Source organism: Myotis yumanensis, unplaced genomic scaffold (assembly GCF_028538775.1).
Source record: "Myotis yumanensis isolate MYYU_CA2020_CCGP unplaced genomic scaffold, mMyoYum1.0.hap1 SCAF_17, whole genome shotgun sequence".
In the NCBI taxonomy this organism is placed as follows: Eukaryota; Metazoa; Chordata; class Mammalia; order Chiroptera; family Vespertilionidae; genus Myotis; species Myotis yumanensis.
Window position 1 is genome coordinate 34,362,135 of NW_027223768.1, and position 13,220 is coordinate 34,375,354.

The 13,220-nt window shown below is 59.3% G+C and overlaps 1 protein-coding gene across 2 annotated transcripts in view; it reads right to left on the bottom strand.

Annotated features, from left to right (window-relative positions):
- The window catches only part of MFSD4A (major facilitator superfamily domain containing 4A), a 29,918-nt gene extending 17,358 nt beyond the window's left edge, over positions 1–12,560 (bottom strand). Inside the window, exons 1-3 of one of the 2 annotated variants that reach the window (XM_070396941.1) lie at positions 12,283–12,560; positions 2,354–2,552; positions 1,507–1,767 (exon numbers count right to left, since the gene is read on the bottom strand). In XM_070396941.1, the coding sequence (XP_070253042.1) occupies positions 1,507–1,767; positions 2,354–2,552; positions 12,283–12,512 (690 nt within the window). In that variant the 5' untranslated portion in view covers positions 12,513–12,560. The remainder of the gene's footprint in view (positions 1–1,506; positions 1,768–2,353; positions 2,553–12,282) is intronic. The other variant, XM_070396940.1, reaches the window with a different exon arrangement.
- Positions 12,561–13,220: the final 660 nt, after the last annotated feature.

The following is a 13,220-nucleotide window of genomic DNA, read 5'->3' on the forward strand; positions in this document are numbered from 1 at the left end:
AGCCTGCACCTTGGGAGGCAGGAGGAAGCGCCCCAGCCTGCACCTTGGGGGGGGAGGAAGCGCCCCCAGCCTGCACCTTGGGGGGCAGGAGGAAGCGCCCCCAGCCTGCACCTTGGGGGGCAGGAGGAAGCGCCCCAGCCTGCACCTTGGGGGGCAGGAGGAAGCGCCCCCAGCCTGCACCTTGGGGGGCAGGAGGAAGCGCCCCCAGCCTGCACCTTGGGGGGCAGGAGGAAGCGCCCCCAGCCTGCACCTTGGGGGGCAGGAGATAGTGCCCTCAGCCTGCACCTTGGGGGGGGGAGGAGGAAGCCTGGGGCTTTTGTGGACCTTTCAGCCTCAGTCCCAGAGCCCCAGCTGACATGGCGCTGACACTGCTCCTTCCTGGTGCAGGGTCTCCTTGGACATCGCGGCCCAACACGGCCTTGTTCCCAAGCCATGATGGGCTGGCAGGAAAGGCAGGGAGCGGAGTGAGAGGGGAAGAGGGGCGATTCTGTTCTGGGGAACGGAAAGTTATGAAGGAGAAGGAAGGACAATGAGCAGTGGCTGCAGGTAGGAGGTTTGTGCTAGGAGTTGGGCTTCCAGCCCGGCCTGGCCTCTTGCTGGCCCCCATCAGGGCATGAGCTGTGATGGTGTGACACCGAGGCTCAGAGGGACTGACCAGGTGGTCTCAAGAGCCCCGTTCAGTGCTGCCTGCACAGCAGCACTCAGTCCCAGCAGCAGCCGGGCAGCTGCCGGTCTTGCCTGAACCCAGCCGGCCCACCTCCGGGGGGAGACAAGTCCGCTCAGTGCAGGAGAAGCTCTATGTCAGAGTGACAAGCCGCACGGTGACTCCATCCCACAGTCAGCAGGCCAGGGGCCACCGGAACACTCCGCACTCCCAGCCCCTGCTGGGCCCAAGCCAGGGGATCAGGGCCGCTCCTGACAGTCCCTTCCAAGCAGGGCCGGAGGTTGGGGTGGGGGAGTCCCCCCACCTCTCCTTCTGCCCCAGCCCAGGCTACCAGGGGGGAACCCGGCATGGGTCACAGAGCAGCCGAGGAGGTTCCCAGCCAGAGACCAGAGTCTGTGCTGATGGGGAGGGTGTGAGCAGGGGCTCAGAGGGGCCTCAGTGCCTGAGCCAGTCACAGTGAGGTAGTCAGTCTCCGTTCAGGAGCCCGGAGAAGGGCCCGACCTGGCCCACAGCCTCCGGCCCAGGGTCACCTTCACCTGACGACTTGAAGGCGGGCCCGGATTTCACTGGGCCAACCCTGTGCCCTGCTCTATCTCCCCAGAGAATTGCAGTCACAGGGTGCCACCCTGACGGACCTGGAGGTGAGCTTCTGCAGCCCTCCTTGTGCTCAGATAAATCCTGGGGGGTTAGCTCTCCCATCCTCTTGCTTACCCGAGGGCACACTCAGCCTCAACCCTTTTCTCAGAATCAGAAACATCCTCAGCAGGAGCTGGGATGGACTGGTACTCGCGGCTGTGACTGACCCCCGCCCCCCCGCCCCCCGCCATCCCAGTGGCACTCACGTTGATCAGGGCCATGATCCAGAAGGCGTAGGACACGCGGGTTCCTGCTCCGTCCGGCGGGGACAGCCCTGGGAGCGTCTGGTTGGCCCAAGGCCAGGCCCCCGCGTGGTGCTGGCCCAGGACCCTGGAGGCGTGGAAGAGGCGACGGCCGGAGGTGACGTTGACTGTGCTATTGGCCGGCAAGCAGCTGTTCTCCGACAGGAAGGGGTCGGCGATCAGGGGGCTCAGTAGAGCCCCAAAGCCCACAAAGAAATGGAGAACCTGGGGAAGGAGGAGAGGTAGCATGGGGGGTGATGGCTCAGGCTTCAAACCCCACCCGCATCTGTGTCCCATCTGGGAGCCCCTGCCCGGCCCAGGTGGGAACGAGGGAGTGGGAGGCAGGAGAGGGAGAGCTCCCCAGCCACCCGCGTGTCCTGGGACGATGATGACAGTGGCTGCTCTCCCTCCTTCCCCAAATCTTAATCCCCAGTGCGGACTGTTCCCATGTTAGCGCCCACCAAAGGGAGGAGGGCTAGTGAAGGGAAGGGCTGGGCTGGAGTCCCGGTAACTGGAGGACGAGGAAACAGAAAGAAACGCAGAGAGGGGGAAGGAGACAGGAGGAAAACAGCCCGCCTGTCACGCCACTTCCCAGTGACAACAAACTCTCTGCTTAGTGCTCAGACTCCTGTGAGCGCCCTGCAGGCAGGGCCAGCGCTACGCCCAGAGACACTGGCCCCGCCGGTCACACTGAACTGTGCCCCTGGTGCTGTTCCAGCATCAGCACCCTGAGCCTGGGCAGAGGGGCTGGGAGAGACGGAGAGAGGGACTGGCCCCTCCCCGCCCCCAGCTCGTGCCCGCGTGGGCTCACCTGGAGGAAGATGGCCGAGTCCTTCTGGTAGATCCTCACCAGCTGCATGTTGGCCACGGTGTCAATGCAGCCCATGGCCAGGCCTGCCAGCGCCATGACGGAGGCCAGCACCTTCACGTTGCGGCAGAAGGGGATGACGGCAAACACCAGGGAGATGGTCAGAGAGGAGGTGAAGAGGGCCCACAGCGACTGGGCCAGGCTGCGGTCAGGGAGGGGCGAGGTCAGTGGAGGGGCCCGGAGCCCGCGGGACTGGCCCCCCCCCACCACACACTGGCGGAAGGGGAAGGACACTGGGAAGAGGCTCTGTCACTTACTGGCTCTGGGCTGCAGGCAAGATGTTTAACAAGCCCAAGTCTCAGAGAGCAGCCCCCTCAGGGGCCGTGTTGTGAGGACTCGGAGAGTATGTGCGGGGACACGATGGGCCTTAACAGAGTGTAGCTGCTATTATTTTGCTTACAACAAGTTTGTATTGTTTACCTGTAAGTGACTAGAGGGGAGTCTGGTTTGAGGATTTCAAGGGAACTGGGCCACGTGCATGAAGCACAGTTCCCTGAGCCCAAGGCCCATAGCGAGGTGTCAGGGCGACTTGGTAACCCCCTGGATGGGCAGAGCTGTTGGGCCCTGTATCTGGCCAGTATCTGGCCAGTATCTGATTGGGGGGCTCTGTGAGCACCCCCATTGAGAGGCATCCCCTGGAGGAGCCCACCGCAGGTGGGTGGAGGGCCTGTCCCCCGAGAGGGAATGAATGGGTGAGCGAGGGAATGAATGGGTGAGAGAGGGAATGAATGGGGCGCCTAAGGCTCTGTCCAGGTCTTTTCCGTACACCCTGCTTGATAAGCTCTCTCAGAGGAAGAAAGGAAGCCTGGTATTTTCTGGGACCAGGCTGCCAGGCTAATGTGGGGAGGAAGGAGACTGGGCAGAAGAGGTTCTGGAAAGAAGAAGTTGTGGAGAAACTTCTCGACTTAGGAAGAGTTAGGGAGCCCCAGCCAGCCTCCCTGGCGGCTGAGCGTGGGAAGGGGCCGGGCACGTGGTGAGATGTGTCTGAATCGGCAGCACGCTGAAGAAAAGCGAAATGCGCCCCTCCTCACCTTGACCCTGCCTTCCCCGGAGGGTCTGGCCTCTGCACCCTGGCGCTCAGCTCTCATCTTTGATTAATCCGTTATCAGAGGGCTCGGCTGACCGCAATAGTCCGTTATTTTCTCTTTCTTGTTTCCAGGCTGATCTGCCTGACAGATTACTGACCATGACCCCTGCCTATTCCCACTCCGAGCTGTGTGAGGGGCGTGGGAAAGCTCGCTCACCCTGGCCACTGTGAGGAAAATAGGGACGCTCCTGTCCCTGCCCCGCCAGCCCTGCTCTGTGGGCCCCCAGCGCTGGCAGCCTGGGCCCTCAATGAGCTTCTGCTTCCGGCAACCTGGTGGCTGCGGCTCCCCTGCCTCTGACGCCAATACAGGTGATGCCCACACCTCCTCGGGGCACGAAAAACACAGGACTTTCGTACCAGCTCTCCCTCCCCCTCTCTCCCCTACACAGATGTTTAAGGAGCCCAGATGTTGCACCCTCCTGGCTGGCCCGACTTCAGGGACCCCAAGAGGGCCCCTCTCTCCTTCAAATGTCCCCTGTGCTGACCCAGGACACAGCGGTGACAGCCCCACCACTCGGGGAAAGCACAGGTGCCCGGGCACAGGAGCGCTCCTGAAGAGCTGGCACATGGCACCTGCCCCGGACCTGAGTGAGCGCTCAGCACTCAGTCCTGGGTGCAGGAGAAAGTTTACACGACAACGACTAACCCTTCAGGGTCCAAGGCACCTGCACATGACCATGCTGGGAGGTAGACTTTGCAATTGTTGACTCAAAGTAAACTGAGGCTGAGAAAGGCCGAGAAAGTAGCTGGCAGAGCCTGGGCTTAACTCCAGGTCTTCCATGCCATGCTCCACGTCCTTGGAGGAGGGCACACGTGCATGTGTGTGTGTGTGCGCGAACATGTGTGCATGTGTGTGCCTGCATGTGTGCGCATGTGTGTGTGTGTGTGTGTGTGTGTGTGTGTGTGTAAGGCTGGAAGGCTGGTGTTGGGCCACAGTCCCAGCCAGGTGGAGGGGGTGGCCAGCAGGGAGCATGAGGGAGCCTGCAGCTACAGTTGCTGGAACATGAGCCCCAGGGTCCCTCTGCTGGTGTGATGGGAGCTCCAGAGGCACTGCTGGCCTCATCGCCCGCCTCCTCCCACCGCCCAGGCTTCTGCTGCCACCTGTTCACTGTGGGACCCCATGCCCAGCACTGTGCTCGGCCCTAAGAAGGTGTTGGATGCAGCTGGTGAGACGGGAGGAGGGGGGAAGGCCTGTCTCATCCCAGCACACAGGATGGCGCGGAGAAAGCATGGGAGGCTGGGAGGCTGATGTGGGAGTGTAGGGGGGAAGCAGAGGCAGCGGCAGGGAGATGCCAGGAAGGTGCTGAGTAGGACAGCAGGGGCTCAGGAAAGGGGCTGGGGAAGGGCTGGTGGCCAGCGGGCTGCCCTGTCCAGGCCTCTCCTCTCTCCCATCTGGACCCTCTCACCGTCATTCTTGAGAAGGACACATGATGCCCACAGGTAGGAGGGAGGCATAGAGGCCGGTGGGGGAGCCTGCCCGGGAAGTGCCCTCCCTGTCTCTCCTGCCCTTTCTGGGCAGTGGTGGGAGCTTGCCACCCACCGGCTGAGGCTGAGGCGGGCTGAGCCCATATGGGCCTGGGTTCCTGGGCGTGAGGGGATGGAGACTGTTCCCAGCGAACGGGGGCAGCTGCGTGTGGATCCCGGGCTGCCGTCCTCCCCGCTGGTCGGCAGGGCCATTCCTGAGCATTCCCAAACCAGCCTGAACCAATTTCTTCAGAACAGAGAGGGACCCCCTGGGGCTCATGTTCCGGGCCAGAGCTGTGCGCCGTTGCTTCCTGAGACCAGGCTCTGCACAATCTCCCTCGTGCTCCCTGCTGGCCACTCCCTCCAGCCACGAAAAGGGAGTCTCAGAGCCAGGAGGAAATAAACGAACTGGCTTGGCCACTTAATGGTTTGGTCAACGGCCCCCCTTCCAGGACTATGGATAAACTGAAAATTATAAAATAAAAATGTCAAAACAGCTCTGGCAGTGCGGATGCGGTGGGATTTATACTAGCAATTGGAAGGCTGGTCCGGCCCACCTTTGCCACTTCCCAGGGGGTGGCTGGGGCGGGCCACGTACACTACACGTAGCCCCTGCACCTCAGTTTCCTCCATATCACATGGGGATAGTAAGCGCTGCCTCACGAAGCTGCTGGGCAGTCAGTGCTGTTCCAGCCCGTCCTCCTTGGCTCACTCACCGGGATCTTCCCCTGCCCCCCGCCCCATGCTCCCCGTCCCTGTGGACTCCCCCAGAGAGCACTGCCAGGCCCAAAGAAGCATGCCCCACAGGAGGGGCACAGGCTGGTGCTGTGCCCGCTGCAGCACCCTCTGGGTGACTCAGAGGCTGGTCCAGGGACAGCTAGAGTGACAAGGGCCTCGGAAGCCTCCCCTCATATTACAGATCAGGAACCGGGCCCGGACACGGGAGGAGGGCAGAGTAACGCTGAGCCAGGATCCAGTTTCTTGACTCCCAATCCTGGCAGAGGCCAGCGCAGTGTCGTTGGTCTGCCCTCCCCCCGGTCCTGGGTTCAGAGGGTAAGTCAGGCCGGTTATGGGAAGAGGCCCAGGAACAGCGTGGACCGTCCAGGGAGCCGGTCCTTAGGGAGCCTGGGAAATGGCCAGGTTACTCATTACCAGCTCCACATGGAAGGTTAAAGAGAACGGGAGGGAGGGCAAGGAGCCAGGTCCCCCCCCCCCCACCCCCCGTCTGGGGTGCCAACCCTACCAGTTTGCTGGGTGACCTTGAGCATATTGCTGACCCTGTCAGCCAGGTGCTCTGCCTTACCCTGAGGGCACATGTGACCCATCACCTTGACGTGGCTTTGTGTGGTCAAGGGGCTGCTTGGCTTCAAAACAAGGAGGACTGAAGCAGCGAGGTGTCCGCAGCCTGTCCTGCCTTCCACTCCCCAGGGTTGGGGGAATGACTGCCCCTTGTCACCACAGACTGAGCGACCCCGGGTTCCAATGAGTGACCCCAGGAGGGGCATTGACATCCTCCTGGCATTTTGCCTCGGGGATCCCCTACCCTGGATGATCTCCGGCCTTGAAGACCAGGGCAGAGGGGCGGGACACAGAACCGAGGAAGGTCAGAGGCATCCTCAACACCCATTCACCCCGAAAAGACGGGCAGCCCCCGCGACAAGAGTGGGAGCCTGGGACAAGGGCTCCCCCTGGGAGCTAGGGCAGGCTGGAGACTGCAGCTCCAGCCAGGGCGATGGCTGAGGAAGGGGCCAGGGGAGAAGAGGCCCCCCTCTAGCTGGGTCAGCCCAGCACAGACACCCCAGCTTGTTCAGGGCTGTGTGATGGCTGGGGGTACTCGGGGGGAGACCCCAACCTGAGGCTGGCTACACTATGCGCCCGATGATGTGTCCCGGCCCAGTGGGGGCTGGGCTCCCACGGGTGTTCTTACACACTGGCTGGACCTGAAGTTCTGTCGGCCTAGAACGCCTCTCCCCCAGTTCTTTGCACGCGTGGCTCTCATTCAGGTTCAGCTCCAATGTCACCTCCTCAGACAGGCCTCCCCTGACCACCCCTGTTACTCTCTCCCACTTCTGCTCCTCTCCATCCTTACTTTGTTTATTTCCTTCGTTCCACCGGAATGACCCTCCAGAACACAGGCTCAGGAGAGCAGACACCTTGTCTGTCGTGCTCACCCCCCAAAACGGGGTCTGGCTCAAGAGGTATTTGTTGAACGAGGGATGAGTCTTGTTTTTAAATTAAAAAATTGATCTATAATTTACATACCATCCCATTCAGCTATTCAACATGTACAGTTCACTGGTTGTTAATATGTTCAGAGCTGTAAGCCCACGACCACAATCTAAGTTTCGAGCGTTTCCATTGGCCCCAAAGGAAAGCCGTGCCCATGTGCAGGTGCTCCCCTCCCGCTCCACACCCCGGCCCCGCCCTGGGCGAGGAATCTACTTTCTGGAGCGATAGATTGTCCTGCTCTGTGTTTTCGTGGAAACGAAATCATACGCTATGTCCTGTGTCTGGCTTCGTTCACTCAGCAGTGTTTCAAGGTTCCTCCATGCTGAAGCGCATGCCAGTCCTTCATTCTTGTTATGGCTGAGTAGTAGACTGTGTAGATGGACACAACAAGAAACCAGGAGACAGGGCCCCGCCTGGGAGCTAGGGCAGGCTGGCGATGACGGAGGAAGGGGCCGGGGGAGAAGAGGCCCCCCGCTAGCGGGCCTCTTTTGTGGATGGACAATTGGTTTGTTTCCACTTTTTGGCGATGCTGACTAATCCTGCTCTGAACATGCACGTGCTCTGAGCAGACAGGTTTTTGTGGGGGCGTATGTTTCCAGGTCTTTTCTTTGAGGCGCACACCTAGGAGTGGACCTGCTGGGTCACGGCAACTCCGTGGTGAGATGGACTTTTAAAGCGAGCAGCACACCCGGCCGACCCCTGGTAGGGTTGTGGCATGCTGCAAAGGCGAACAAGCTGCTGGCGAAAGAGGCGCAGGCTCTCTCGATGGGAGACCAACCGAGGGCCCAGACTAGAGGAAGGAACCGGCTCTTGTACTGTGTCCCCACAGGGGCCAGCGTCGTGGGGAAGAGGTCTGAGAGTGGCCTGGGGAATCTTGCACAGAAGACTGGGTCTTGTGCAAGGGGTAGGAGGGAGTTGGAGCTGGGTCATGGACAGGGCAGGACTTGCAGGAATTTGAGAGAAAAAGAAAGGAAGAGAAGGAGATAGTGAATAGGGCAAAGGGGAGAAGGACTCAATAAGGCTTCAGTTAGCAGGGTGTATCCAGGGGAGAGGCCAAAGTGAGGCTGGGAGGAGCCGGGGAAGCTCGGAAAGCCACTCACCTACCCCGATGCCTTTCAGATAAAGGGGTCCCCTAAACTGCCCAGGGTAGTTAGACAGGTCCCCAGGAAACCAGGAAAGGAACTCTCAACTGTTGCCTAAATACCCCCTCCTCTTTCCTGTCTGACAAAGCACACACCTGCACACCCTGCCCACCAAGTGGCTGTGCGTTTTATATGAACTATTTCCTGCTCTTCTGGCCCTAACGTGCACCCTTCTCCCTCTTGGCCTGCATGTGGTGGCCTCCTTCAACATCTCTCTCTGCTAGAAGAGAAACAGAGATAGATGATCGATAGATAGATAGATAGATAGATAACAAACAGCGTGCACACTGGTTCCTCCCCTGCACCCATTCTAACGCCTAAGGCTTTCCACACCCAATCCCTACGGAAGCATCCAGAAACTTTCAGCCCTGGCCCTGGGTCTGGGGCAAGCAGCAGGCAGAACTGAGCAGGAATCCTAGAGAAAGAAGCTGCCAGGACTCTCCTCTCCAAGGCTCTGCGCTCGCCCCACTCCTCTGCAACAGCTGGCCCTCTGCAAGGTTCAGCCAATCCCCCACTGACAAGCAGGAGCCTGTGCAGAAGCCAGTAATCACTTAAGCTGGAAAGCACTTGCAGGGTGTTAGCACTTTAACTGAGAGGTGGGGAGGCCCCGAGGAATCAAGCTTTAGAGGCTGGTTTCAGGGCTGGTGGAGGTTGTGTTTGCTGAGGGGGGCTGGGGAGGATGGGGAGTCATGATGAGCTACCCAGCCCTGGCGAGGTGGTGACTGCCATTTACACACAGGCCAGCCTGTGACATCCCTCCATTTCCACTGTTTGCTCTGAACCAAAGGAGAGGGTTCTTTGCAGCATTTTGTCCTGGGGATGGAAGGACTAAGGTTCAGAATTTAAACCCGAAACACTGCCAGGACCTGCTCCCCCTCCCCGCTCCCTCCCATCCCATCCGCCCTGCCCTACCCCCACCCCTCTGATGATAGCAGGAAGCCCCAGAGGCCCACAGTTTCCTCCCCAGGGGAGTCAGCCATGCCTGTGCCCAGGAGTACAGGGTATACCTTGTACCCCGCAGAGTTAAAAATGACCTACTCAAGAGCAAGAGGCATTTTAAGGTCTCTGGTTCCAGAGACAAACGCCTGGATCCACACCCAGACTAGGCCTCTTAAAGCTGTGGGACCCGGGGCAAGTCTCTTAACCTCTTGTGCCTCAGCTTCCTTCTGCAAAACATGGAAATAATAGTAGTTCTCTTCAGGGTTGTTGTGAAGATTAAATGAGCTGATACCAGTGAGGTACTAAGGGCAGTGCCGGGCACTGGGTAAGTGCTCAGTAAAGTTAGTGATTATTGTTGCCATGATCGTTTTTCTTTTCTGCGAGTAGGTTTTTGCTGCAAGACCCTTTCCACTGCCTGTTCAGAGCCCCCTGTTGAGTAAGGAACCAGAGGGAGGTGCAGAGCCAGCGAGGAAGAGATGGCTCACCTGGACGTGTATCTGCCCCTCTCACAAAGACGGGCACAACCACCTGCCATTTAGAACGATACTCATTCCCCTTTTGGGTCAGTGCACGAAAAGGTTGCAGGTAAGGGAGTGTTTGCAAATCAAAATACTTAGAAAAGGAGAACAAAGCCAGAAAAACACATTGCTAGGTCTCTAATTAAACTCTAGGGCGGCCAGTGGTCGGCAAACTCATTAGTCAACAGAGCCAAGTATCAACAGTACAACGACTGAAATTTCTTTTGAGAGCCAAATTTTTTAAACTTAAACTATATAGGTAGGTACATTGTTATTAACTTAATTAGGGTACCCCTAAGGCTTAGGAAGAGCCACAGTCAAGGGGCCAAAGAGCCGCATGTGGCTCGGGAGCCGCAGTTTGCCGACCACTTAGGCAGATCGCCTCACACCTGTCAGAAGAGCTATCATCAATAAATCAACAAACAAGTGTTGCCAAGGACGTGGAGAAAAGGGAACCCTCGTGCACAATTGGTGGGATTGCAAATTGGTGCCGCCAGGATGAGAAACAGCATGGAGGTTCCTCAAAAAATTAAAAATAGAACTTCCCTATGACCAGCAATGCCACTCCTGGGAGAAATCTAAAACGCTAATTTGAAAAGATAGATGCACCTCTACATGGACCGCAGCAGTATTTACAACAGCCAAGAAATGGAAACAAGCCAAGTACCCATCAATAGACAGTGGATGAAAAAGCAGTGGTACATATATACAATGGAGTATTACTCGGCCACAAACAATGAATGAAATCTTGCCTTTTGTGACCACATGGATGGACCGAGAGGGTATGTTGCCAGGTAAAATAAGTCAGACAGAAAAAGACAAATACCAGGTGATTTCACTTATATGTGAAATCTAAAAAAAACCCACAAGCAAACAAAACAGAAATAAACTCACAGAGACAGAGAACAAACTGATGGTTGCCACATGGGAAGGACGCTGAGGAGGATGGGTGAAAAGGGTGAAAGGACTAAGAAGTCCAAATTTCCAGTTATAAAAATAGGCCCAGGCTGTAGAATACAGCATAGGGAATATAGTCAAGAATATTTTAACGACTGTGTATGGCGCCAGATGGGTACGAGACTTAGGGTGATCAGTTGACAAGGTATATAAATACCTAACCACTATGTTGTACACCTCACACTAATATAATATTGGATGTCCAATGTAATTTTAAAAATAAATTAAAAAACACCCCTAGGCAGAATGGGAATGGATCTTACGCTTTTAAAGATTTTCTGAATCTCATATACACCCAATCCTGTACAAAACCCACAGAAACATTAGTATACACAAGGACAGGTGCTTATTAAGAGGAGAATTCTTCCATTTACAAGGGAATTTCGTAGTGGGGATAATTGCTCCCTAACTGATCCTGTTTTGTCACTTGAGTGGCTTAAAGTAGGACACCTGTGCCCCTCTCCATCAGCTCTGGAAGTGAGGTGGACAGGAAAACCTACCCTCATGGATACCTCTAGGAATGAGCCCAAAGGGGTAGCCCTTGGCCCAGAGCGGCCCCCAGAGCTTTCTCTGGGAGACCCCTCCTGTGGTTTTGCTCCCAGGCTGTGGGCCTGCTCCAGCCCATGCAGCCCAGGAAACTGCCGGCCCGCGCTCGGGGAACTAGAAAAATCTCCCAGCAGCTTCTGGCTTGCACGTCATCTACCCCCAGTTTTGGCTCTGCTCTCCCAGGTGCACTGGGAGAGTGATCCTGCTACCTCCCCACAGGGCTCCCTGGAGGCGGCCCGACCAATCCGAGCAGGAGATTGACGCTCTGCTATGAAATCCAAAAAGAAGTCCCTGGGGCCACGCCAGGCACTCCAGGGCCAGTCCTGGGCAGAGGCCAGGAAGGCGAGGGAGTGGAAGGGGCCTGGCACAGGGACAGGGTCACCTTACCCCGCTCTAGGTGAGACGCCTGCGCCAGCCCTACAGGCCCTGGACGGAGGTCCCGCAGGTGAAAGGGCTCTGCCTCCAGGTGCCCTCTTCCTCCATGCAGGCCCCCGGCCCCTCAGGAGCAGGAACACACGGGACCCTGGAGCCGGTGCCACCTGGGACCCGCGACAGCCTGTGGCAGCCGCTCTGAACTGATGGTGGGCGAGGAGACCGCCCCAGGGGCTCGGTCGAGCCTCAGCCCTGCTCTGGCCCCTCGCCGGCCGGAGGGGACACTCCCATTCTCCTTCCACCTCACTTCAATCCCCCCGACAAACCTCGGACCCGCGCGGGAGGGGCCTCCCTGCAAACTCCATCACCCCTCTCCCCCCGGGGTGTGGGTGGGGGCAGCGGGGAGAGCTGGGTGCACCCCTCCGGGGGTGAGTGGAGGCCGATAAACAATCCAGTCTCGGGGGAGTGTTTTCCGGGAGAGCTGGCGGGGGTGGGAGGCGCGGGGGGCACGCAGCGGGCAGTGGGAGGGGTGGTCGCAGCGCCAGGCGGTGGGCCGGGCAGGACCGGGCCGGGCAGGACCGGGCAGGGCAGGACCGGGCCGGGCAGGGCCGCACTCACGTCCGCTTGAAGACGCCCCCGAGGACGCTGCCCAGCAGGAGGCAGAGCTGCTGCGAGAAGAAGACCCAGGAGATCTGGGCGAGCGAGCTGTGCGTCTGGCAGCGCAGGTCCAGCAGCGTGGGCCCCAGGAAGGCGATGCACAGGCCGAAGCTGAAGAAGACGCTCCAGTAGGTGAGCGTGGGCAGCAGGTGGCGGCGCAGCAGCCCCGACAAGCGGCCGTCGCAGCCCATGGCCCCGGCTGGCGGCTGCGGCGCGGAGCGCGGTGCGGAGTGCCGCCCGCGGAGGACCGGCCGGCCGGGAGGCTAGCGCCGGGGGAGGGGCCGGGAGGGCCGCCCGGGAGGGCCCCGCCCCTGGGCCGGGGGTGGGGGTGGGGGTGGGGGGTGGGGGCGGGGCGGGTCTGCGGCCGCGGGCTCCGTGTCCGGTGCAGCCTCCCGATGCTTCCCGCACCCACAGTCTCCCGCCCCCGCGTCGGGGACCAACCAGGAGCCGCTCTCCACCCCGCCCTCCTCCCACCCGCTCCCGGTCCCACCAGCCTCCCTACGCAGACCCCAGGGCTGGAGGGGCCCGAGCGCCCATTTCAGAGCCGGGCACACCGAGGCCCGAGGGGTCCTGTGCGTGCCGAGCGGCTGGGGGAGCGCCTCCCCCGTTCACCAGGGCCTGGGCTTCGGCGGTGGAGCAGCCCCCAGCCTCCCTCCTAAACTAGAGGCCTCACCGACGGAATTCAGAGTCTGCCAGCGCCCCGCATCTTCTGAACAGGAGGCACAAGCTCCTACATATGTTTTTTTCTTGGGAGGGTATTCACGGTTTTCAATGGAACCGTTCAGACAGAAAGCCCTGGAGGTATCCATCCTCGCCCTGAGCTCAGCGGAAGGGCCTGTAGCCACCCTCACCTGCCGGCGCCCCTTGCTCCTTGGACAGGTGCGGGAGGGGAAGAGGTG